The sequence below is a fragment of the Polypterus senegalus genome, chromosome 6, assembly GCF_016835505.1.
Source record: "Polypterus senegalus isolate Bchr_013 chromosome 6, ASM1683550v1, whole genome shotgun sequence".
In the NCBI taxonomy this organism is placed as follows: Eukaryota; Metazoa; Chordata; class Cladistia; order Polypteriformes; family Polypteridae; genus Polypterus; species Polypterus senegalus.
In genome coordinates, this window is record NC_053159.1 from 114,504,527 (window position 1) to 114,531,621 (window position 27,095).

A 27,095-nucleotide genomic window follows, 5' to 3' on the forward strand; every position below is an offset into this window, starting at 1 on the left:
ATGGACCGTGAGATTGACAGGCGGATCGGTGCGGCATCTGCAGTGATGCGGGCTCTGCATCGGTCTGTCGTGGTGAAAAAGGAGCTGAGCCGTAAGGCAGAGCTCTCAATTTACCAGTCGATCTACGTTCCTACCCTCACCAATGGTCATGAGCTATGGGTAGTGACCGAAAGAACGAGATCGTGAATACAAGCAGCTGAAATGAGTTTCCTCCGCAGGGTGTCTGGGCTTTCCCTTAAAGATAGGGTGAGAAGCTCAGTCATCCGGGAGGGGCTCAGTGTAGAGCCGCTGCTCCTCCGCATCGAGAGGAGTCAGATGAAGTGGCTCGGGCATCTGATCAGGATGCCTCCTGGACGCCTCCCTGGTGAGGTGTTCCGGGCACGTCCAACCGGGAGGAGGCCCCGGGGAAGACCCAGGACACGCTGGAGGGACTATGTCTCCCGGCTGGCCTGGGAACGCCTTGGGATTCTCCCGGGAAGAGCTGGAAGAAGTGGTCTGGGTAGAGGGAAGTCTGGGCCTCTCTGCTTAAGCTGCTTACCCCGCGACCCGACCTCGGATAAGCGGAACGCTGCTATTATTCAATTAGAATTTTAAATCCACTAAAGCTGTAAAGTATTTACATGTTAAGAGCTAGTTTCAGATACAACTAATTTTCAAAACAGGCCTCGCTATGAAGTATGTATTTTGCATAATCTTAGACTATCATTCTTATTGGTGCTTTACGCTATTCTCTCCTCCATTCTGTTAACAACGGGCTTTACATTTCTTCAAGTATTAATGAGTGGTAAACGGCAAAATGTTAAACTGAACTAAAAAGTCTGCAGTAAACCACAGTCTACACAACCCTGCTAGCAGCAAAGTTACCTGGATAATATCTTGTATCTCTCCCATAACGTCCCTCTGGCAATGGTTGCTGCTAAATCACCGTGTTTCATATTTGCATCGTTTTGATGTTTTTCTACGTCTTTCTGTTGGTCAGCACGTTTGCTCTTTAAAGGTTAGGCTGCTTGTTTTTTCCACTGTGCTGCTTCTCCTTCTCACAAGTACTGAGCTGTATTATCTTGGTAACTTCTATTCCCATCTTTGAAGGTGACTTTCAGTATACCTCCTACACCCTTTACTCAGGACTCCTCTTTCGATGGAATCACCAAAGCCAAACTAACCAATTACTTAAAGAGTTATTAAATTGCAGATTTTTATTCCACTTAAGCCTGCATGTTAAAATGGCTATATTTGTAAAAGTTTTACCCTAAAGTTAATGTTGATCTGAACATTATGCGAAGCTGAATTTAAAATGAATTTAATTTTTGTAAGATTTTTACTGTATACATGATTTTTCAATATCTTTTTCATTCCATGCCACTTTACATCAAATATATTCTAGAAAAAAAAGTTAAAATCACAGCAAATTGTCAGCAACAAATTAAATTAGCATTGTTTATCCTAACCAAGCTTGATAAAGTTATTTTAAATTCAGCCCTTGTATTGTTTTCTGAAGATGTGTTCCTAGTAGAGGCCACGCGTGCGTAACAAAGAAAGAATGTTTCTTCTGCTTCACAGCAACTAAGTCAAAGAGCCCAAGTATTATTAGTGAGTTTGTTTGAAACAGATGATACAGATGAAAAAGCCAATGGCGAAAGACAGTCCTCAGGGAACATAAATGATACTCTGTACTATCCATCCATTATCCAACCCGCTATATCCTAACTACAGGGTCACGTGGGTCTGCTGGAACCAATCCCAGCCAACACAGGGCGCAAGGCAGGAAACAAACCCCGGGCAGGGCACACACAGACCAAAGCACACACTAGGGACAATTTAGAATCGCCAATGCACCTAAACCTGGACTGTGGGAGGAGACCGGAGCGAACCCGGGTCTCCTAACTGCAAGGCGTACATTTATGAGCTGAGGTGAATTAAGTTAACTGCAAGTATCATAATCACCATGTTAATGTGCCGACATGTCATTTACTTGTTTCAGTGAAGAGCAAGTTTTTTTTTTTTGAAAAAAAAAAGCAGAGAAATCAACAGTGTTAGATATACAAGAAATTCAAGTGAATAAAACTACTAGCACAATTAGGCAGGTGAAACAATGCTTCAATGATAAGCATATCTGAATGTGGTCATTAAAGACACTAAAGATCAAACCAATTTAAGCAATCGTTACATTTAGCAGACTTGGATCAAGAATTAAAGGAGAAATACGGGTAATATGTAATTAAAGTAATTTGGAGGTTAATTTTGATGAATTGGGAATGGGATCAATAGTAGACCTCCTTTGTTGACCTTTTTAAAGAAAAGTTCTCTTTGAGAAGTCTATGCTTTCTCTGAAGTCATACATAGACATTGCCCACTGCAGGTTTTTTGCAATCTAAATTAACATTGAACACGGCACAATTGGGCCAAAATTATATTTGGAATGTAGTTTTGTTTTTTTGTTTTTTTAATTATTATGAGCTCCCAAGTTTATAAAGGTGTGCTTCAATATGGACATTCCATCTCTTAATATCATCCAGAGTGCTTTCAATGTGACAAGGTCCCTTTCTTATGATTTACTAGCCATGGTATCTGTCAAAGACAGGTAATAAAATCATTTAAAAATATTTGTTGTCTCGTGCTCTATATGTGTACCTTCTTTGCCTTTCCTCAGTTATGTGTGTGAACATCTTGTCACCGTCACTCCCTTTCTTTTTCAAGCAATGCATTCCCACTAAGCTCAGTTCTCAGACTCATTATTTTCAAGGTGCCCTTTCTCACCTCTGGTCCGGTTTTACACTCACCGTCTTTAAAGGCGTCTCTTTCAGCGTGTGCCTTCACTACTCCTCATGTCTCTCATACTTCCACTTCCTCTTTCATCACCAAAGCCAAACTCACCAGTCAGATTGCTCAGGGAGACTGGACACACAGACCTTACTGTTTTATTATGTAACAAATAATGAGAGTATTATACAAGCCCTACATGATTAAAAGAATTTTGCTGGCTATGTCTTTTTCTCCTGTATAATTCATATTCTTTGCCCCTTTTTGGTGTTTTTAACACAATACCTACCCACTTTTGGCAATTTGTCAGATTGGAGTGATGAGTATGAGTATGATGTGATATCATCTACTGTTAAGTTCTGCTATGTACTTGTAAAATTCTTATTTTTATACTGTATTGAAGATGTGTTTTGTTCTGTGTATTGTGTTGTGTTGACCCCCTTCTTTTTGACACCCACTTACCTGGAAAGGGGTCTCTTTTTGAACTGCCTTTCCCAAGGTTTCTTCCATTTTGTCCCTACAAGGTTTTTTTAGAAGTTTTTGCTTGTCTTCTTAGAGAGTCAAGGCTGGGGGGCTGTCAAGAGGCAGGGCCTGTTAAAGCCCATTGCGGCATTCCTTGTGTGATTTTGGGCTATACAAAAATAAATTGTATTGTAATTGTATGTATATGTCCAACTATATAACCATTTGTGTAACATTTTATTAAAAGCCTGACCAGATGCTCATGGACAGGTATAGTAGTAACTGTCATACACACACATAATGGCCCTGTGTGTTTGTGTGTGTGTTCATTCACTGCTCCTAGACTATGCTCCAGTCTCAATCCATGAACTACATACACTAATAAAGTTTTGTATTGGATGACTAGATTCATACTATGATAAAAAAAAAAAAAACATTTTACTTATATATTGCATTTCTTTGGCAAAGTGTTTGGTATGTGTGTGTAGGAGTATATACCATTACACATTCATGCATGAGACTAAATCAAAAATTGCTTGGGATGCTGAGTTGAGTAGAGCAGTGATTCTCCCCAAGTGCTCAGTTCGAAGGAATACACCAGTAAGCATCTGTTGAAAGTAAAGGGATTTATTAAATTGTATGCTATTTGTACCAAGTCACAATTGCAAGTCTATACAGATGTCTAATTGTACTTTTCATGTTTTATGCATTTGTGTGTACTTAAAAAACTGGAATAACATTTTTTTTAGAAAACAATGTTTGCTGTATGTCTTTTTGTTTAAAATGTTACCTTTTATTATGCAGACTGAACTTATTGCTGGAAATGTGCATGTTTAAATAGTCTGTTCATTAATTATTAGAGGTAACATATGGAGTATTAAGGAAAAAATTAAATAAATACATGTATTGTAAAATGTGACTATGAACAAATATGTTGAAATGTGTCATAATGGACATGCTTTGGTACCCAATTCTACACCATTAAGCAATCAAAACACAGTACTCAGTACAGCCCACCCTCTGAACTTAGCAATCACTAAAATAAACAAGTGAAGAAATAATTAAACACAAATAAAATGAGCAACAAAAGACTCATTTAATTCTGCGGGTAAAGCAGCACAATTTCCTGGCAGCGTTTTTTATCTATAGCACAGGCCAACGACAGTTTTTATTTAACTGAGAGGGTCCTATCTAAGGGGTCTGGTGTGGGATGACCTATACCGTTACAATTAAACCTTTACAATTATTAAACTGCACCCAAACGAACCCCCGAGCTTTTAACTGCAATTCTAAACATGTGCTGATGCTCCTAATGCCACGGGTTCTTCAAGACACTGTGATATTGCTATATTGTAGTACAGTTGGGGACGGTAGTGATCTTATACTGCGATGAATAAATAAATATTACAGGCGAACTGAGTAAATAAATATCATTGCGAACGAATCGAAAAAAGTACAAATGCGTGTGTGTGTGCCTTCCTAACGTGCCAACAATCGGCCATCGCGTAGCTTGCGGAGAATTATTGATTACGGAAGGGGTCTAACATTGGACTCCGCCCACACCACTGCCCGCCCATACCATGTTCCTCGGCGAGGGGCCATTGGTTTAAAAAACATGATTACAGTATGCTGGGTCATTTTACAAGAGATCCCCCCTGTGTACAACTGCATGTGGATGTTACCCATTACAAAGGGAGTTCACCTAATCATATTCGCTAACCAACTAGGCACTAGACTTCATCATTTGAAGGGTACTCTTTGGGTTTAAAAAAATAAACGGCAAGTTTTTATGCGTTGTGCCCTTTATAAAAAACAGCAATAAAAAAATGACCGTCCTAGTCTGTGATATGCAAAACCATAAAACTAACCACCTATTTAAAATATCGCAGATCGTTATGTACAGGGCACCGGTTGTCACAGCGTGCCAGTGGGTTTTACTGGGATATTCGTTTTAGACCTGGCAAAATACATCTCAGTTTAGTAAAAGCTTCTTGTAATGAAACTGAAAATGAAAGCGATCCAAAGAGATTTAACTCCTGAATGTCAAATATCAGTCCACTTGCTTTGATAATGGAACATCCCAATTTGCCAGTTAGTGCGAATGCATGAGGCTAGGCAAAATAAATTTTCAATCAAATCAGTTTATTGAGTATTTATTAATAGCTCTCCTACGTAGTGCGAACAAGACAACGGCTGATTAGTGTACTGCACTTTATAGCGCAGTGATTAGCGATGCGACTTCTCGGATCCGGCGTATTGCGGACTTAAAAGAGTCCTGTGCCAGGTTGTAACTGACAACTTTCAACAATTTTTCTTAAGTGTGACAGTCTTGTTCAGTGAACAGGCCATTATGGATTGGAGCCCCCGATTGCGGCTGCTGCTGGTCTCTGTGTTTCATGCAAATGAGATTTTGTCCGATGTGCACGCGATAGGAGGTACGCAGATTAATGCCCGAAAAAAAAAATACACAATGTTCCCTCGGGGGCTCTACATATGAATCACTCGTTTTAGGATGGCAGAAAGGGAAAATAAAAGATTGTTAACCGTTTAACGTGAATGTGAATTCCACATTTTGCCAGAAATGCCCGTTTTAGAGGAAATAAATGTTTAGGTCAAATAATAACTCAGGACGGGTGTCAAAATTTCCTATTCCCAAAATAGCAAGTGTGCAAGACCCGAATTCTATTGATACTTAATATGAAAATACCTTCGCCTTGAATTTCTACCTTACAAATAAAAGTGAGATGTTTTATACCGTTACACGAAATGTGTACTGATTTGACGAAATGAATATTTTACCGTTTCTTCATTGAAAGAAGCAGAACGTGAGTCAGATTTTAAGCTGCCACAGCAAAAAATGATCCGGGATGTGAATTAAGCTATGTGCCAATCAGCCTGCTCCGTTTACCAAGCTTCTCATCAGTTTCAAGAATTTCAACTACATTTGTGTCATAATTTGATTAGCGATGTGAAGATCAGCCGTTTGTTATATTCGCACCTCTCACAGCCCCTCGCTGCAGTCTTCTACACGGTTACTTGGCTCGTTCTCGCTACTGGCTCGTCTGATTTGGAATCAATCAGGTAAGAAAGGCAACACAGGTGTGAAGCAACGCGAACTAAATCTCCGTTAACGAATACTTTTTAGCGAATTAAGCCCGCTTGGATTGAGAGTTAATGGAAATGGATCATAAATGAATAGGTGCCCGTAGGTCTCAAATCATGTTTTGTAACGGAGTTTTAAATACCGATGGAGCCACTCTTCACATTGTCACACCAGTCTCCGTGCTGACAAATTTAGTATAAATAAAAGGAAGTTAAAAAAAAAACTAAGCGATAACCAAATTACCTTTTTGATTTTATATTTACAATGTACAGTTTGTTATCTCGAATTGATTAAAAATGATACAACAATTGAAACTGTCGGCTAGTGCCAAACAATGTCAGCAAAACGTCAATGGACTTTAGAAAAGAAATAAAACAGCTTACTTGCTGAGGAGTCTGTTGTTTGAACGAGGCAAGGAGTCATAATGAGGAAAAAGGTGACAAGTACTTTGTTCATTGTTTTGTCTCCGGACTGGCAGAGCGGGATGACGGATCTCAAGGACTAATGTGTTGTACCTGGTCGGGCTGACAGAACTCCAGTGTGCATTTACACATCTGCTGTCGGGTTTATATGTCTGGAGACCTCGCGGTAAAGAAATGAAGCTCCTCCCAACCGAATTTTCATTAGTTACTGAATAGCGAGGGGCAAAATGCAGGTATGCGAGAGTTCAAACTACCGTGTGCAAGTGGGAAGTAACTTGGCTGGCTACGTACCGAACAGAAACATCAGAGCAGGATGTATGTGCGCCATCGATCTTCTGAACGCGAATAATCCTCTATGGAGCACAGAGTCGGAAGAAGGGAGCAAAGGTGGATCGGCCACTGGAAGGAATGCAAGCAGATTTGCCATATTGAGAGCAGCTCTGCTTGTTTTAAACTAACAGAGTTGTCCGCGGAAATCCGGCGGAGTCTTAAAAGCCATGGCATTGCCTACCTGACGCTGGCAGGGTTGCTGTGCATTTTAATGTGCTACAATAAAATCAGTTGACTCCATAGAACTGGTAATGTGTATCGAAAGACAGCACACTCCATCCGCCCACTTTCCACACCATCCAGTCATTCATTCAGTCAGCTAACTTGGTTATTCAATTGCAGAGAACCGAATGCCAACCTGGAACCAGCATTAGAAGGAATGCCAGTACACCACAGGGCACTCTATGCCCAAGTTTTCTCACTCACAGAATTTAGATCCACTGGAGCTGTGAAAAATCACTCATTCACGCTGCCCTGGTTTTAACACTTAGACAGCTTGTCATAAATGTGTACATACAGTATTTTGGCATTACTATTACGCTTGTCGTTTTATTATACAAAAACGTCACGGCAGTACCCCCGGCTTAAACAGGTGTTACACTGAACTATAAATTCCCGAGCTGTCTGTATGTCAATACAATTTTAAAGAATTTCGGCATCCTATCCCATAATACCTCTACCCCTATCTATAAACTCATTACTTCCAGGGAAAGGCTGTATCCTAGCAACAGCAAGCACAATGCTCAGATGTTTGGATGAGATGTCAGTCCACCACAGGGCAAACATACCCACATCTATACGCATGGGTAATTTTAGAATGACCAGTTGATCTAATTCCACATCTTAAAAGAGTGGAACAAAATAATATTCACATAAACTCTATAATGCACCCCAAATGGCAACTGATCTGACCCAAGTGTAGTAAGACAGCAGTGTTACCTGCTGCACCACCAGATTGCTCTAAATGGAGCCCAATCAGGTAGTGTGTGTGATGTACAGCCATGTGAAAAAGTAAGTGCACTCCATAATGTTTTTTTTTTTTTTTAACATATGTGGACATCTCAAGATTTGATCTTCATTTAAACAGTTATTTTCAGATTTTTCCGCTTTGTTCTGAACAGGGTCACGAGGGTCTTCTGGAGCCTGCCCAATGCTAGTATAGGACACTAGGCAAGGAACAAACCCTGGATAGGGCTCCAGTCCATCAGAGCGCATCCACACACACACACTCACTCACACCAAGCACAAACTAGGGCCAATTTAGGATTACAAATTCATCTGTCCTGCATGTCTTTGGAATGTGGGAGGAAACCAGAGCACCTCCACTTAGATACGGGGAGAACGTGCAAACTCCACACAGGGAGGATCTGGAACAAAAACCCTTGTCATCACAGTGGTGCTCTATTCATTTAATAAAACAATATGTTTAAATAAAGGTTATGTAATTTAAAAAAAAAAATGAAAATTTGATTTTGTGAGAATTTATTTAATGAAAAATGAGCTGATGTACCATTTCTGTCTTAGGAGATGTAAGTACACCCATGGTGTAGCTGTCTCCAGTCTCTGGTGTCGTCCTCAATGCAGAATTCTTTGAGCTGTGTGATGTTTAGCATGCACAGCCCATTTCAAGTTCTGCCATAGCATCACTATGGAATTCAGATCCAAGATTTGAGCTGACCATTCCAGAACCTTCTATTTGTTTTTTTCAGCCATTCTTTGGAGGATTTCCTGGTAAGTGTAGGGTCTTTGTCATGATGCAAGGTCCACTTTCGGTTGAGATTCAATCTTCTGACAAGTGGTTTCACATTACCCACAAACACCCTTAGTATCATGAAGAATTCATAGTGGTCACTATGATGGTGAGCTGTCCAGGCCCTGATGCCACAAAGCAGGTAAAACCATACCATTTCTACCACCATGGTTTACAGTTGGTATCAGGTGTTTCAGGTCAAATCCTGTCTTTGACTTTCACCAAATATGTCTTCAGGTACTGTGGCCAAATAACTCTATCTTTGCCTCATCTGTCCAGAGCACATTGTTTTAAAAGTAGTAGTCTGCCTAATTGGTGATTGCTCACGGGTAAACTTTAGTCTTGCCCTGATGTTCTTGCTGAACAGCAAATGTTTTCTCCTGGCTTGCCTCCCATGAAGAACTAATTTGTGCAGCCTCTTCCTAATGATAGATAGATAGATAGATAGATAGAGATATCACAGGCGCATACAGTCTGTTTTCCTACTTTTCCTCACTATTCTGTCACTGCCACCCTCCTGAATTTCCAGCGTTTCTTAGCTACACGTTTTTTTAGTTTTTTTGTCCCCAGGAGAAAGTTGGCTTTTTAAGAAAATTCATTAAACAAATTAGTAAATAAACTAATAAATAAATAAATATACACACCTACACTATTGCCTGAATACACACCAGAATTATGTAAAAAGGAAGAAAATAAAAAAAAAAAAAAGAAAGAAAAGTTCTGACTTTGTAGTAAATGTCACAGTGAGGCATTATGCTGATGTATTGTTGTTGGTATAATGGAGCCCCAGTAGCGTTTATTGACACACTTCTGCTGAATGATTCATTGGCTGAAAGTCCTCAGTGTTAGTGTGTCAGAGAGAGTATGTGCAGCATTGTTCATAATGGCACTCAGTTTTGTTTGCATTTTCTCCCTCATTGCTATATTTAGGGGGTCCAGAGTCTATCCCATAACTAAGCCTGTCTTTTTAATTAGCCTGTTGATTCGGTGGGCCTCTCTTGAAGTGATGTTACCAGCTTAGCACACCATAGTATAGAAAAAAAAACACTGACCATCACAGAGTTATTGAAGATGTGAAAGATGTCACTACCCACATTAAAGGAACGCAGTCTCCTAAGAACAAAGAGCCTGCTCTGCCATTTCTTATATAGTTTCTCTGTGTTATGAGACCAGTCCAGCCTGTCATTTATGTGGACCTCCAAGTACTTCACATTGACTCCCTGAATAGTGACCAGGCATATAGTTTCATTGGTGTGGTAAAAGTCAACAACCAAGTCCTTGGTTTTGCTGATGTTAAGCTGCAGGCAAGTCCTTTTGTACCCAGAAACAAACTTCTCTGCCTGACTGCTATACTCTGTCTCACACCTCTTTGTGATACACCCCATAAGTGCAGAATCATCTGAGAATTTCTGACTTGGGCCTTTTGACATCAGTAGTGGCAAGAGCTACTTATAATCCCATGATGAATTCTGGGGTTCTTAGAGACTTCTTTCAACATCTTGTGTTCTGCTCTTAACTGGCTGAGATGGCCTGGTCTGGACAAGTTGTTTTAAATCTTCTCCACTTCCACACAATCTTCTGGACAATGGAATGGTTGATTACCAATTGTTTGGAAATCACTTCTCAGACTTATGGGCATCTATACATTTCTTTCTGAAGGCCTCTTTCGATCTCGGCATGATGTTAACCCACACTTTAACCACAAAGAGCAAACCAAACTAAATGTCTGAAGTTTAAATAAGATGGGTTCCTTCGTTATCCCCACTAGTGATGTTCTACTCATTTACACCTGATCTTGTGCCCCAATACAAAGTATCTGAGGTAGTGATAAATGTAGAGGTGCACTCACTCTACTTTTTCCATCTGTAAAAATTGCATTTATGTTTTTTTTTAATTATTGAATGAACTACAAAATATAATTGTGTCAAGATGTTTGGCATATTTGATCACCTTTATCTATAGATACTGTTTAAATAAAGACTAAATCTTGATATGTCCACATATGTTAAGAAAGCTAGAAAGATTTTATGGGGTGTACTTACTTTTTCACATGACTTTGCATTAGGCAGATGCACAGCATCCACCAATCCATTTTCTTTTTTTGTTTTTTCTGGCCAGGATCTTGGGGCACTATATAAATTGCATATTAATTTGTATTAAATATGTTGCAACAATGAATGCTATGTCCAATATGCAACCAGTAACCGAAAAAAAGCTAAACTTATTTATGGTTTATGCATTGTAAAGTTAAGTTGTCTTTTTAATGAGTATATGCTGTTAAAGTCTTTAGACTTACATAAAACAACATGAGCAGGCCTGGATGTGGGCAAGTGTGGCCATCATGGCTGAAACAGACAGAGCAGGCTTTAAGAGAAGAGTGACTGTTAAACACATTTTGATGGAGCATTAATGTGCAGGACAGTTTTTTTTTAGTTTACAATATAACAATAACAACATGGATTTATGAAAAGAAAGAAATTGAAAAATTGAAGAACAGTTACAATATTTTCTGGTTGGAGACAGAGGCATTGACCAGAAAGCAGGAGACAGAGCTGGAGGTGGCAGAGTTAAAGATGCTAAGATTTGCATTGGGTATGACAAGGATGGACAGGAGTAGAAATTAAACCATTAGAGGGTCCAAGTTGGAAGGTTGGGAGACAAAGTCAGAGAGGCGAGATTGCGTTGGTTTGGATATGTGTGGAGGAGAGATGTTGGGTATATTGGGAGAAGGATGCTAAGGATAGAGCTGCCAGGGAAGAGGAAGGCCTAAGAGAAGGTTTATGGATGTGGTGAGAGAGGACATGCAGGTGATGGGTGTGACAGATGCAGAAGTCAGGAAGATATGGAAGAAGATAATCCACTGTGGCAACCCCTAATGGGAGAAGCCAAAAGAAGAAGAAGATTTAGTACTTTAAGATTAAGAAGAAAAATGTTCACCTTGATAAATAAATCCTATAGTCAGATGGTAAGGGAGGAGATGAAAACTAAAGCAAACTAAAACAAAACAAACCCGTAGGGTCTCAAAAGCCAAAAGACATCCCAGTCCCCTCTGGGAATTAGTGGGTCCATGAATGTGTCACTATTATGAGAATGGTCTTTTGGAGCTCTCTTCATCTTTCCAGCATTGTAGGTGGTTGCTGTGTACTTTGACTAGGTGGCAATTCCAGATAGTGCCACCACCGCATACCAGGAAAAAGAAAAGAAAACACATAATAGTAGTGATTAGAGACCAACCTGTAAAGCAGCAAAAGAGACTGTATTTTATAACAAGAGCTAATTGCCACCTCCCTCCAATGTGAGGTAAACAAATAAATTAAGAAAAAGTCCAATTAAAGAGATGAGTTTTTAGTATTTTATACTTTATTTCAAATTACTCTTACAAAGGTCCACAGAAACCTTGCAGTCTGTCATTAAGAACCTAAGCCCATGCCTGAGGAAGGCAAACTCCCAAGAACTTGGTGTGAAGATGAACCTGAAGGTAGATATAAGGGTTCAGTGGTCACTGGGACCCCACATTTTGTCCTATTAGTAGAGGAGATGAGCCCCATTCCATGGCACCTGTATGACTCTCCATTCCTCTTATATGACTGTACGCTTCCCATGGCCATCTACATGCCCGTCTTTAAACACAGATTCTTCATACAACGTAATAAAGATTACAAAAGGATGGAGGCCATTTAAGACTTGAAGGTAGACCAACAGCAGCCCAAAGATGTTGAGAGAAAGGAGCCATAATGCAGAAAACATATGGTGAGGGTCGCAGAGGTACAGGTTCCAAATTTCTGCAACAGAAGTAAAGTTTTTTCCATTGCAGTGACTGCAATATTTGATGAGAGAGTGTCTATGACTGGCACATTTCTGGCACTAACAAGGTTTACAATCCTTATATGAGGTGCGAGCCAAAAGTTCCCAGAATGTATTTATTAAAAATTGAACACTTACATAATAAATTAACTGACTTCATCTCCTTTGAAGTAGTCTTCTGCTGCGTTGATGCACTGGTCAAAGCACAATTTTAATGCTTGGAAGCACTCACGGAAATCATTTTCTGTCATTTCCATCAGTGTATCCTGCGTTATCCTCTTAATTTCATCTAACGTCTGAAATCTTTTTCCCTTGACTCATAAGACACCTCAGAACATCGCAGTTGAAACAGTTAATTCACCGTCTGCCCTTGTGGATAATCCCTTTGATGTCAAAAAAAGATTGTGTTGCTCTGGGCTTGACATGCCTTTTTCAGTCTTGGTGAATTTGGTGACTTCCACAGAGACAATTGCTGTCTTGTTTCAGGGTCATAACTGTATAGCCATATTTTGTCTCCAGTAATAATCTGAGAAATGAAGTTTGGGTAGTTTTCACATCGCTGTTTAGTGTGTCTCCGCTGCTGTCATTCCCAGTTGGAAAAAAAAATGTACGCAAATTCTTTGTGCCTTCCAGTCAGTCATAACACCAGTCATGAAACAACTTGAACACAACTCCACAAAAATGCACAATGTAAAAAAACAGCTTTCCACAGCAATGATAACTTGTAGAAAAGTTCCTTAGTGATACTGGAGGGGACATCTAGCAGTGTAACAACACAGCCTGCTCTGTTGAGGCGGGACAACATCTTTCTGGGAACTTTTGGCTCACACATTGTAAAGTCAGTACCAGACCTTTGGCAAGATTCATTGTACTTGTGCCGTGAAGAAGCGGCACATTGATATCAAACGGCAATATCATCAGCGACTTATAGGCATTGGGTTCTAAAGTAATTCAGAGTAAAAAATATTACTAATGAAAAAAGAACCCTAATAGGCAGAAGCATATACCACAGAGCTGTTAATCAAATGATCATTAATTTCAACATGGATTATGAAATGAGAGCATAATGTGAAGCATTCCATAAAGAACTCCAAAGGGAAAGATGGGATAAGTCAATGAAAGGCTCGGGCACATTAATGGATAGTTCTGACTCGTGAACGATAAAGATATGTGACGTCCCACTGCTACTGGGACACAGCACTGCTGTGGCAGTGGGCTTGTTTGGCGCTCTTTGAGTGCATTTGTTTTATTCAGAACGATTCAAGGTAGATCAGCTATTCACATTTTTAATTATTTGATATCAGACAGTGCACCGGCCATACCACTTGCACTTCAGAACAGGTCTTTAAGGTTGGGCCTGGTGCTTGGATGGGAGACCATCTAGGAAAAGCTTGGGTTGCTACTGGAAGAGGTGTTATTGAGGCAAACAGGGGGCACTTACCCTGTTGTCTGTGTGTGTGGATCCCAATGCCCCAGGGCAGTGATGGGAAGACTATGCTGTAAATATGGCGCTGTCCATTGGATTAGAAAGTAAAACCCAAGTAAACACTGGGCCCACTGAGAAGTGTTTATCAAATGGATGAGTCTTTCTCTTCTGAACCTCCTGCCTGCACTTTTGTGAGTGGATACGGATTCATCCAAACATGGTAAAGTGTAATACAAAAACTTGGTTTATGACAGAAAGAAAATTGACATCTGAAACAAAGCAGCTAAAACAGACAGAGAAGCACACCAGACTTTAAAGTACCAGATCATGGCACAGGTCAAGCAACTGCTCTGCTTCAAGTGACTACTGATTTACTTATGGCAGCAGACTCTGGAGATCTGAGCAGATTAATTCTGTTGGACCTCCATGCAGCATTTGATATTCTATTGTCCACTCTCCTGTGGTTCAAGTCCTACTTACGTGACAGACAAGTCCAGGTTAGCACTTGTCCCAAAGGGCTCTGTTCTTGACCCTCTGCTTTCACTTTTCACTTCCACTTAAGGACTTTGATTACAGAAAATAGGGAACTGATAGCCATCAAGGAGGAAGGTGGATAGGAACATTCTGATGAAGGTTAAGCCAGGCAAGGCCATAGGGTGGGATGTTCTTCGGGCTGCAGTGTGACAGAGGCTACTGAGACAAGACTTTCATGACCTTGCTTTCATTGGTCTTTTCTTGGCTCTATCCCTGCTTTTATTTAGTCTCTGCTAACTATTCACATTGAAAAAATGCCCAGAGCAGGCTCTTCTTTTTTAGGAGATTCCATGTTTTTAATGCATAGGGAGCTTCTAGCAGTCCATTGTGGTCAGTGTACTATTCTACTCTATGGTCTGCATAAAGGATGGCAAAACCTGAATAAACTGATCAGGAAAGGCAGCAATATTATGGGACTAGCCCTGGACTCACGGAGACAGTGACAGATGATGGGGCAGTGGCAAAATTTGAGGTCATTGTAGCTAATACTGCCTAGTTTCTCCATGACATTGTTCTGCTAATTCACCCACAGTATGCTAAAATACACTACTGAGCCTCTTAATGCCTACTTTGTACCATGTCTATATTTCATCCTGACCAGTTGTAATAAACAAATTGGCAAGGCTCAAATATTTCGTTATATTATTATGTCATTAGTATTATATTGTGTGTCTGTATAGTACTGGGCAGGGCTGGCCTTAGTGTTGGCAGCACCTGGTTCAATGACTTTAGTTATATATGTCCTGAGGAATTTGTTTAGATCACAGCTTTCTTGCTTAACAGTAGTATGTCAAAGCAAACAATGCTGCTACATAAACAGAAAAATATGCTGTGATGGCTTGTGTACTCTTCCTTGTTTCTGTTATCATCCTTAGGAGATGAGACAACTGTTGCTTAGCAGTCAAGTGTGCACATAATATTTTACTAATTGACAAGCCATGTTATAAGTAAACCAAGTGTAAGTAAAAACAAAACTTCTTTCATTGAGTTTAGAAGAAATGGCAACCTGATGCACCAGTGGTTCTCAAGCAAACAGGTGAAGTTGTGATCCAAGAAGCAGAGATACAAACCATACCATCCTTTCATCTTTATAGGAAATGTAAGCTTGCTAGCAAAGAAAATGGAGGAGGTGTCAATACAGGTTAGGATGCATAGGGTTTAGTGGGACCGTAGTAGCATTGTATTTTACGCGTGACATGGCTACGTAAACAAACCCCTTATTCAACATGACCATGAGTGGTGGGCCTCCAGCTGTGCAAGTAGACACATTTCAACAATAGGAAACATGGTGGGATTTCTTTGCTAGTGCATATTAAATATTGTAATTGTAGCTGTATTGCAGAGTAGAAGCAGATCTGCTGACCAAGCACTGAGATGATTCCCTTTAGTATGACCAAGATCCATTATTTAATGTTTTCCAACATTTTGTTTGGTATTTACTGTACATTCATGCCTCTGCTAAAACATTTAACATTTTCTATTTTGGGACACCTAGGTGCCAAACACAACATCTCATTGTCTTTGTTGTGGTTTCTGGAGACATTATCCATGGATCTTCTCTCTCTTTCCCTCTCTCCATCTTTACACATTCATCCAGTTTACTACATGAAATACAAGCGAGGACAGCGCACTGGGTCATTTGTATGATAATTCAAAGTCGTCTATAGTTCTACGACACTTCCACCACTTAGCAGACTCATCTAATAAATAATAATAATAATGCATTTTATTTATAGGGCACATTACATTAGCAGTAAATCTCAAAGTGCTACATAAAAAGTTTAAACAAAGGCAAGGCAAGATAAAAACAGATAAAACAACAATAATTATAACATTCTTGTTAATAAGCTTTCCTGAATAGAAAAGTCTTTAGCTGTTTTTTAAAACAGCCCACAATCTGCTGTGTTCTTAGGCTCTCTGGTAGGGCATTCCAGAGCCGTGGAGCAGCAGCTGCAAAAGCTCAGTCACCCATTGTATGAAGTTTAGTCACGGGGGGTGAAGGCGGTAGGTATTATGCAAAACGGAGGTTTCTTACAGTGGATTGTAGTATAAGAAGTTCCTTCAGATATTGTGGAGCATTTCCATGGGTACACTGGTGAGTAAACAAACAGAGTTTGTATTCGATACGGAGGTAGATAGGGAGCCAATGAAGTGACCAAAGGATTGGTGAAATGTGTTCATATGTCGGCACCCTCATCAGGATTCTTGCAGCACTATTTTGAATTTGTTAGAGCTTTTGAAGGCTCTTGCTGGGGATCCCGATGAGGAGTGCATTACAATAATAATGCACAATCTACAGCTTAGTGTACCTCTTGTCCTATATGTGCCCATTGTACAACACCAACCAGTGGTTAGCAGAACAGTGAGGAAATGGTCAACAGAGGTACAATACATACAATACAGTTTATTTTTGTATAGCCCAAAATCACTCAAGGAGTACCACAATGGGGCCCTGCCTCTTGATAGCCCCCCAGCCTTGACTCTCTAAGAAGACAAGAAAAAAATTACCCACAAAAAAAAAACCCTTGTAGGGGAAAAAAAGGAAGAAATCTCAGGAAAGGCCCCTTTCCAGGTAGATTGGGCGTGCAATGGGTGTGAAAAAAACGGAGTAAATACAATACAATACACAGAACAGGACACAAGTAATCCTCAATGCAATAGTACAATTATAATATTACAAGTATAGAGCAAAATACCAGAGTAGATGATATCACATAAAACAATTCAGATTTGTTCTGAGTCCTGGAGAACTCAGCCATCAAGCTGCCTCCCCACTTACTGGCAATTCCACATCTGAATCAGTGCTGGGCCGGTCAATACGATAAAAGGACCCTTCTACCCGATGATTTCAGTCTTCCTCCATTCTTTAGGCAGGCAGACAACTTAGCAGTAGGGCAGTGGCACCAAGTGCCACATTTGAGTGCCGAAAAGAGAAACAGAATCGATGAGGGTTAGTAACAAATTATAGCTATCATTATTACGTATGTTTCAGTGCTAATGACTAACAGTAGAGCTGCAGTCTGTACAGTTAATCAGCAGCTCTAGTCTGGGTATGCTAAACTGAAGTAGTGAGTCTTCAGCTGGGATTAGAAAGCTGAGATTGAAGGGACACCTCTTATAATAGCAGGCAGACCATTTCACAGTTTAGGGGCCCTGTAACTATAAGCTCGACCTCTCTCTGTTATTTTATTAATGCTTTGAATCATAAGCAGACTGGTATCTTGAGGTCTTAATGTGTGCTCTGATTTGTAAGTAATGATAAGTTCAGATAAGTAAGCCAGACCTTGGCCATATAAGGCTTTATATGTTAAAAGTAGGATTTTTAAATCTGCCCTAAACTTAACTGGGAGCCAGTGTAAATATTTAAGAACTGAAGTTTTGTGTTCATATTTTGCTGTTCTTGTAATAATTCTTGCAGCAGCATTTTGGATTAACTGGAAACTGTTTAAAGAACAATTTGAACAACCGTTCAACACTGCATTGCTGTTGTCAATCCTACTAGAGTTATGCATGAATTAATTTCTCATTATCCCACATATTTAGAAAAAGCCATAAATTCCTAACATTTTTAAGATGGAAGAAACAATATTTTGGACAATTTCGTAATGTGTGTTTAACCACATCATGGTTTGTGGTCATCGTGGTTCAGAGATTATAGACTGGGAGATCTTCTGTGAACCAAGTGGTTATGCATATAGATGGTCTCACAGACTGTGTCACTGATTATATCCATTGTAGTGGACATCGTGAATTTTATAATACGCACAAAGACTGTATGTTGCTTCCCCAACCATAAAACTTTGTCACAAATGATTTAAAGGCTTTTCTTAACCAAAGCAAAAGAGCCTTCTAGTCAGGAAAAAAGTAGGAAGCAAAACATTGTGGCATTGTAGTTAAAGCATTAGACTTCAAATCCTTCGAGTCCCACTACTGACACTGTGTAATCACTTCACCTGTCTTGGCTCCAATTAAAAAACAAATACAAAGACATGTAACCACTTGAATCTCAAATGTTCACCTTGCAAAAAAGGTAGCAATCAAATAAGTAAATGCAAAATGGATACTGAAGAACAGTAAGTAAGGGTCAGGGATGCTATGGACACCTGTAAGAAAAAGGACAAGCAGGGAGACAGGAATGTGCAGGAGGTGTAGAAGGATGTGCAAACTATTACTGGCTATGATCAGTCTACCTACCCATCTCTTTGGGTGCAACATTGACAGAGGTAAAGTGTTTTATCAATTATTTTAACATTCAAAAAAGGGCTTCCTGTGCATCTCTCCTCAAGTTGACCCATCCAAGTCAAACCACACTTCTATCACCACCACCACTCCACCCATAACTGCGACCTTTCCCTCTGCCCCCTCCTTTCAATGCCACCTTATCACTCTGCAATGACCTTCACTGCAAACCAGGTAATGAGAAAACTGAGAAGACTCCAGGCAAGGAAAAGACCCGATCGTTTCATCCTAAGTGTGCTTGAATGTGTGTGCAAAGCAGGTACAGTATAAGAAAAGGGTTCCAGTGGTGTGGAAGCCATTCTGCCTTGTCCTAGTTCTCGCAAAATATATCAATTGTTAATCTTGAATGACTGTTGAATGATGGCTCTGACATCAAACATCTTGAAGATCCTAGAGCAGGGGTGTTCAGCTTATGTCCTGGAGGACAGCGTTAGCGTTTGTTTCTGCCACTTTCTTAATGAGTAATCAATCACTGCTGCTAATGAGACAAATGTCTGTCACCTTTACTAGTATTTTAACTGCCTTGCTTTTCAAGATTCAAAACTCTTTTAATCGTTTCCTTCTTCCTCATTTAGCAGCCAAAGAATAATGCAATATATACTCAGCAAAAAAAGAAACCCCCTCTGACTTTCAACTGTTTTTACTTTCAGTAAACTTAATGTGTAAATATTTGTATGAACACTAAAAGAGTCAACACCATAAGACATAAACTAAAAAGTTTCACAATGTGTCCCTGAATGAAGGGAGGCTCAAAATCAAAAGTACCAGTCAGTATCTGGTGTGGCCACCAGCTGCTTAAAGTACTGCAGTGCATCTCCTCCTCATGGACTGGACCAGTTTTGTCAGTTCTTGCTGTGAGATGTTACCCCACTCTTCCACCAAGGCACCTGCAAGTTCCTGGACATTTCTGGGGGGAATGGCCCTAGCCCTCACCCTGCGATCCAACAGGTCCCAGACGTGCTCAATTCCTTCGACGGTAAACATGAATCCGTCCATCACCCCTGGTGAGGCAAAACCGTGACTCATCAGTGAAGAGCACTTTTTGCCACTCCTGTCTGGTCCAGCGAAGGTGGGTTTGTGCCCATAGGCGGCGTTGTTGCTGGTGATGTCTGGTAAGGACCTGCCTTACAACAGGCCTACAAGCCCTCAGTCCAGCCTCTCTCAGCCTATTGCGGACAGTCTGAGCACTGATGGAGGGATTGTGTGTTCCTGGTGTGACTCGGGCAGTTGTTGTGGCCATCCTGTACCTGTCACACAGGTGTGATATTCAGATGTACCGATCCTGTGCAGGTGGTGTTACACGTGGTCTTCCACTGCGAGGATGATCAGCTGTCCTTCCTGTCTCCCTGTAGCGCTGTCTTAGGCGTCTCACAGTGCGGACATGGCAATTTATTGCCGTAGCCACATCAGCAGTCCTCATGCCTCCCTGCAGCATGCCTAATGCACGTTCACGCAGATGAGCAGGGACCCTGGGCATCTTTCTTTGGGTGTTTTTCACAGTCGGTAGACAAGTCTCTTTAGTGTCCTGCGTTTTTAGAACTGTGACCTTAAATGCCAACTTTCTGTAAGCTGTTAAGGTCTTAACGTCCATTCCACAGGTGCATGTTAATTAATTGATTATGGTTAATTGAACATGCATGGAAAACATTGTTTAAACCCTTTACAATGAAGATCTGTAAAGTTATTTGGATTTTTAAAACATTATTGTTGAAATACACAGTCCTGAAAAAGGGACGTTTCTTTTTTTGCTGAGTATATATATAGGTCCTTTCATCAGATTGGCCGGCCCAGCACTGACTCAGCTGTACGATGGCCAATGGGGGGAGGTGGCTTGTTGGCCGAAGTTTCCAGCATTCTGACTGTGTCTGGCTTGTCTCTGACTCCTTTGCTACAATCTGGCAAAGGTTCTGCAATCAGCTGATGGAGAGATATTGTTGCTTTTCAATTATGTTAATTTATTTCTGCTTTTTGTTGTATTTAAACAAATCCAAATCCTTATATGTGATAGTTCTGTATTTTGTGGGTGGTATAATCTGTTGTCCCATTTGGCCTTGAGACTTGTCATGGCGCTCTGCACCTGCACTTGGTGAGGAACGCTGTGCAAGAACAAAGTAGATTTTACTACTGTATTGTATTTCTGAAGTTGCAATGATAGATTGGCCCTCTGTTACTAATGATGGTGGAGCTGTAAAGGAGATGAGTTCTTACAAGATCCAACAGAATTAACCCAGCACAAGTTCCCCAAATTTATGGTGAGTCAAAGACCATCGGTTACTTTTAGGTATGAGCTCTACCTTGGTCTCATCTGTCCACAAGACGTTCACCCAGAAGTACATTGTGTGGAAGTAGCCTACACACATCCAAAGACAGACCCACTCCACTGATGTCTTCAGACCACATCTGCAGTCTTTGTCTCGCGCCAATTAGCCATCTGTTAATTTGTTTTTTCAAGTCACCGCTGATGCCAATGGCTTACAGTTTCAGACAGTCTGTTAAATGACATGACTATGACATTGGCATTTCCTTTTCATGAGAGTTTCCTCATTAGATGATTAAACAAAAAACATCCAGCTAATTAGATTAATCTGCTGTAAATCAAATAATACATTTTTAAACCATTACACAGTATAGAAAACTTTGTTCTTCATACATTGAAATAAGAGCTGAAATTAATAAATTGACACACCAAGAGTAAAATTAAACTTGTAGTACATATTTTGAAATGAACTCAGATGAGCTGATACTGATTTGTGATAAAGCTGAACATTTTGAACTTGCCCTGCTATGTGTTGATTAGATAGGAATTAAGTTCAAAGAAATTTTGCTTGTAATTGTAATTTATGACTGTAGTAACAATAAAAGTGAACTGCATTAGCATTTGTTGTATTAAAGTCAACTAAAGACCTTTTCACTTTCAGTAAGATTTTTATTACATGGATAGCGATATGACCATTACACAAAGAACTTTGCTTCTCAATGCAAATTGGAGAAGGGTGTGCATTCTACAGAAGCCGATACAAGAAGATATGCTTCATCGTGAGAAAAATAGGAGGTGCTCAGAAGCCGTCCCTGAACCCAGAATGGTGCTAAGGTGACACAAAAGTATAAAGAAAAGATTTTCTGTCGAAGCGGAATGTTAAGCCTGTGTCAGTGTGCACCGTAGACTTAAGAAGCAGACTTTGAAAAGTTATGATAACAAAGGAGGCCAAATTGGTAGATTAACGGGTTAAAGACTATCCCCTCAAGGACAATCAGCTGGCTGACAACAGCCCATTGTATCCATGCCATCCTGGCCCATCCAGCTTTCACATTGTCCTGCAACACATCAGAGGAGTCAGATGGACTTTCTCTTAGGCACGACTCAATGTGCATGTGTGACTCATGGTACTCCTTCCTTGAATGAACTCCAAAGGAAGACCCCAAGGTTCCTCTACTTAATCATAATTGCATTTCCCTACACAAAAGTTGTTTATGGTAAATTTAATGGAACGATAAGTTGTTTTGAAGAATTTTCTAAATTGCTAAGTTATTTTCATAACTGATTATTGGTTCAGTCCTGTGACCTGTCAGGCATGGCCTTGCTTAACCAGCAAGTGCATTTCTTATCAGCTCCTCTCAGGCCAGTGTGACTTCATATGGTATAAAATAGAAAGGACACAAAAATGTTCCAAAATGAAGAATCCCAGGTAATGGCAAGGAAAAACTGAGAATAAAGGAAATCGGATGAGATTGGTCACATACATATGTCACTTACAGATCCAAAAAGATCAGAAATCCTGGTGTCTGCAGTATTAGATGCTTTGAAAACAAGATGGGATGGGTTTATCACAGCTGGGTTTGCAGTGGGTTTGACGTCATCTCATCTGTTGAAGATGAACAGTAAGCTTCTGGTTTGTTGGGTTAAATAGTGATGCCAATACTGTAAAGCAAAAGTCCGGCTAATACCCTGGCTCCCTGTGTTGAGGCAGACAGTTCCTTTAATACAAAACCCGGACGTACTTCCAGTGTCCCGAAACTGTAGTTTGGGAGCGCTTCTGGGTGATGCTGGAGCCTGGCCAATTAGGGCTTACTAGTCTCCTCAGCACCCCCCAACAGCACCCACAGAACCCAACAGAGCTGAGCGAACAAACTACATTTCCCAATGCACCCTGCAGGAGTCCGTAGTGGTGCTGCAACCCTGGGGGGCTCCCATCTAGTGTATCAGTGGAGAGAATGCCTTGAACAACCTGGCTTCCCTTGTCCCTCCATGCCATTAATGTCCCAGCTGGTAAGGATCCCAGTATGGCTCTGACATGGATGCCAGTCCCGGAATGGCATCTCTCACAATAGATAGATAGATCACAACACAGGCAAGCAAAGTGAACTGCTCATTTTCGCACAGTGTTATTAGCAAGATCTGAACCCACATCCACAGGGTCTGAAAACAGGGGTATCATCAGACAAGAGCCACTGGTATAACAGGATCAAAGCAAGTTTTATGTCTTAGTCTAAGTTTGTGTCTCTTCAGCTGGGTCTGTGTGGTTTAGTTTAGAAAAAACATCCAGACAGGTAGGCTTAGTGACTTCCAACTTGGCAAAACTCAGATGTTAAACCATTGAAGTCACAACAGAGAGCAGCAACAGGGTATCATAACTCACCCTTTTTGAGATCTTATTCAACTTTTGTTTAGAATAACTGTACAATAAGTGATAAAACACCATGTACATTTCTCCACTCTTCCTCTTTATACCAGCACATGCTGGCTGTTTCTAGGCCAGTGGTTTTAATCTTACTTTCTGTTTTTACTCTGGACGTTTAGATTTCAAAGATCCTTTGCTCTGCAGCTCCTTTAGTGTCTGTCATGCTCAATACAAAGTAAAATCAGGTAGGAAAGCACATCTGGATGGACATATTCAAAATAGCTACAGGGCCAAAATAGAATCACTAATCTGACTAACATGCACCACTTTGGAGATGTGGGAGGGAGAAAACCCACCCTGGCAGCCAAACTCCATTCAGACAATGTCCAGGCAGAGCACCTGAAGACAGGACACAGCAGCTCTAATCACTGCCACCCTGTGGCATAATTTAATAACATCAATTTACATTTTTATCATTTGATATTATTGTCAGTATTTGATAGTATTTTAGAAAGAGTTTTTTTTTATTTTTAAGAGCATAGACAGATAGAAATATCCATTAGCCAATGTTGTTAACGTGCAGGCGTTCTGCCCCTAAGAGACAATAAGGATTTTTAAGGACAGGGCCAGGACAGAAGACACTAACAATGTCAAGAGTGAAGCATATCTTTTGTCAAAACAGAAAAGGTGAAGCAAAAATCTTAGTCAAAAAGGACAGAAGTAAGAATCTTGGACCAGAAACACACCAAAAAAGACTGCTAGAAAATTTGCAGTTTTATCCAATCTCAGATACCAGGAAATGTGTGGAGCTGATCCTTATGCCTTCTGTGCTTTTATCAGAAAGCTTCTGCTGTACAAAGGCTAAACTCCATGGGGGTAATGATTGGGGACGGGATTCAAATCTAGGATGCTGAAGAGTGAGGGAGCACCAATAACCGCCATACTGGCCATCCATAACTTGTTCATCAAACTAAAGAATGGTATGAACAGATACTGGGGACACGTACTGTAAAAACAGGAAATTAACAGTGGACGAAACAACAAACCTGCAGCCCAAACATGCATCTGTCCCTGCCTGAATTGCCTACCAAAAGTACCAAATACTTCCTTTGCTCATCTTTTAACGTGGTTTTTCTCTGTAGTCTGTTCCTTCTTTCTTTCTCCTAACTGTTGAGCCAATTCCAAAATCACTGGTTCTCCAGCCATACCACCTGCAACTGCTCTTGAAGCTAAGCATGTTCAGGCCTGGCCAGTACTTGGATATGAGACCATCAAGAAAAAGATTAGGTTGTTGCTGGTGAGGTCAGCAGGGGGCACTTACCCTGTTGTCTGTGTGTGAATCTAAATGCCACAGTGCAGTGATGGGGACACTGTGCTGCAAATATGGCACCATCCTTCAGATGAGATGTAAAACTGAGGTCCTAATTCTCTGTGGTCATAAAATATCCCTGGGTATCTTCTGAAAAGTGCAGGGTGTCCCATGCATTCCTGGGTAAATTGCCCATCATGACCTTGTCCATTCTGGTCCCCTAATCACCCCCTGTCTCTAATTGGCTATTGTTCTCATTCTTTCATCATCTAACTACAAATGTGTGGGGAGGGTATTGGTGCAAAGTGGCTGCCGTCGCGTCATTCAGGTGGATGCTGTACATTGGTGGAGGTCAAAGTGGCTCTCCTCTGTCTACGTAAAGCACTTTGAGCAGTGACAAATCCAGAGGGTCTCCCACAGTTCCTAGTGGTTCATATCATATGTGCTTAGGAGTGGTAAATTCAATGTGCTTTGTGATTTTCTTGATTTTAGGACCTGCTGCTCTGTGTTTTGACCGTGTATTTGGACTTGTTGGATTTGCATTGATTTCTTGTTACAGGCAATTCCATTTTGCCTTTGTGCTCCACAGAGCTTCATTGTGATTAGAAAACATTTTTTGTGTAGAATAAATCTTTTATTTTGTAAAGAGGAAATTGATTCAAAGCCCAAGAGATGTGAGGTGGCAGCATTAATCCCTGAAATATCTTGTTTGTGTTGAGCCATTGATGAGCAAAAAAACCTCTAAAAATGAAGCCATGGTTTTACTGATCTTTCTTCATTAGCTAGAACACCGAAGAAAACAACTTATTCTGTACGTCGCAACAAGCCCACCCATGACACCGTTGCTGTGATACAGCTTGAGCAAAATAATTAGTTGAAAGGAGTTCACCAGTGTGTCATGAAGGTATATCCCTTGAGTTCACATTAACTGCACTGATCTCTGGGTACAGTTACAGCGGTACAGTTAATGGAGCTCAAAACAAAATGAAGACAAAGGAACTTTCTAATCTGGGATAAGACCATAAAAAGGCACCAATCAGAGAAGGAGGATAAGAAAATCTCAACAGCACTGAAAATGACACAAAGACCAGTAGAGTACAGTCAAAAAAATGTGAATGCATGTAAAACATAACAGCATCAAAGATAAGGTCTCTATGTAAGAAGGGTACCAGTTAGGGTGCTGACCAATGGCTAAAATGTCCAAAGAGTGCATCTGGAAAAAAATATTCAGGTGCTTTATTGAGTAGTGACAAAATAAGAGCCTTTATTGACAGAAAGCTCATACAAAATGTTGACCATCATGAGAGCACTATAACCACTCTGAAACTTGGTGATGGTAGTGTTTTGTTTCCTGTATTCTGCATCAGTGCTTGGAAAACTTGTGATGACTGTAGGCAAAAAGGATGCAACAAAGTACAGAAAAAATGGAAGAAGCTATGACCCTTGTGGAATGAAAAACATCCATCCAGAGCAAGGAGAATGATTTGTTGCCAGCAGACCAAAGGAGTAAAATATTTAGGGAAAGACACGTTGGGATGACGGTGATCTGTGTCGTAGCAGTAGTACTGCCACATGTATTGAAGGCAGTGAACGTCTCACTTCCATGTCTGACTCTCTGGTACAGTGATAAACAAGAATGCATTGACATACAGAACTCCATTTTGTTGAATAGAAAACACAAATCAGCTTGTCTGGTGTCCTGTTTACACCTGTTTCCATACCACTACACTGCTACCTCACACATTGGCGTCACGTAATGGTTCACTCTGTAGGACCTTCACATAATGACTAGAAGGTACTAAGGCACCAGTCAAATGGGGTTGGCAAAGACAGATTGAGGGGAGCTTATTTAGAAGAGAACTGGACCGTGGAGGGGTAGCAGTAGCATAGCAAACAAGACGTGTCCCCTGCAATTTACTTCTCTCAAGTGACATATGTTCTCTCCAAAGGTTCCAGCTTGTGACCTGTGGATGTAATGTGGAAGGAATGGTGGTAACCTGGGGGTGATATAGGCCTACAAACTACTTATGTTGGTGGTATGGAAATCCCCTTTGTTAACAGAACGGGTACACTAAAGTGTATGTGGACCCTGCAGGCTGCCTGGATAAGAGCTGACCTTTTAAACATGAGCACAGTGGATTATCTCCAGAGTCCAATCCTTTGCACATTAGACAAAGAAACTACCTTACCAGGCTTTTAATATTTTATTAAAGTACTACAGTCTAATTGTTTGCCTTGCAGATATAATGAGACCCATCAGTATACTGTTAGCAGACTGATGGTATGTGGAAAGTGGCTGCTCAGGACCATTTTTAATGTATAAATTCACTCTGAGGC

At 40.5% G+C, this 27,095-nt stretch overlaps 1 protein-coding gene across 1 annotated transcript in view; it reads right to left on the bottom strand.

The window, feature by feature from the left end:
• ca4a (carbonic anhydrase IV a) overlaps positions 1 to 7,079 on the bottom strand; it is a 44,842-nt gene extending 37,763 nt beyond the window's left edge. The window contains exon 1 of the mRNA XM_039756825.1: positions 6,709 to 7,079. Coding sequence (XP_039612759.1) covers positions 6,709 to 6,781 — 73 coding nt within the window. The 5' untranslated portion in view covers positions 6,782 to 7,079. The remainder of the gene's footprint in view (positions 1 to 6,708) is intronic.
• Between the last annotated feature and the right edge of the window lie 20,016 nt (positions 7,080 to 27,095).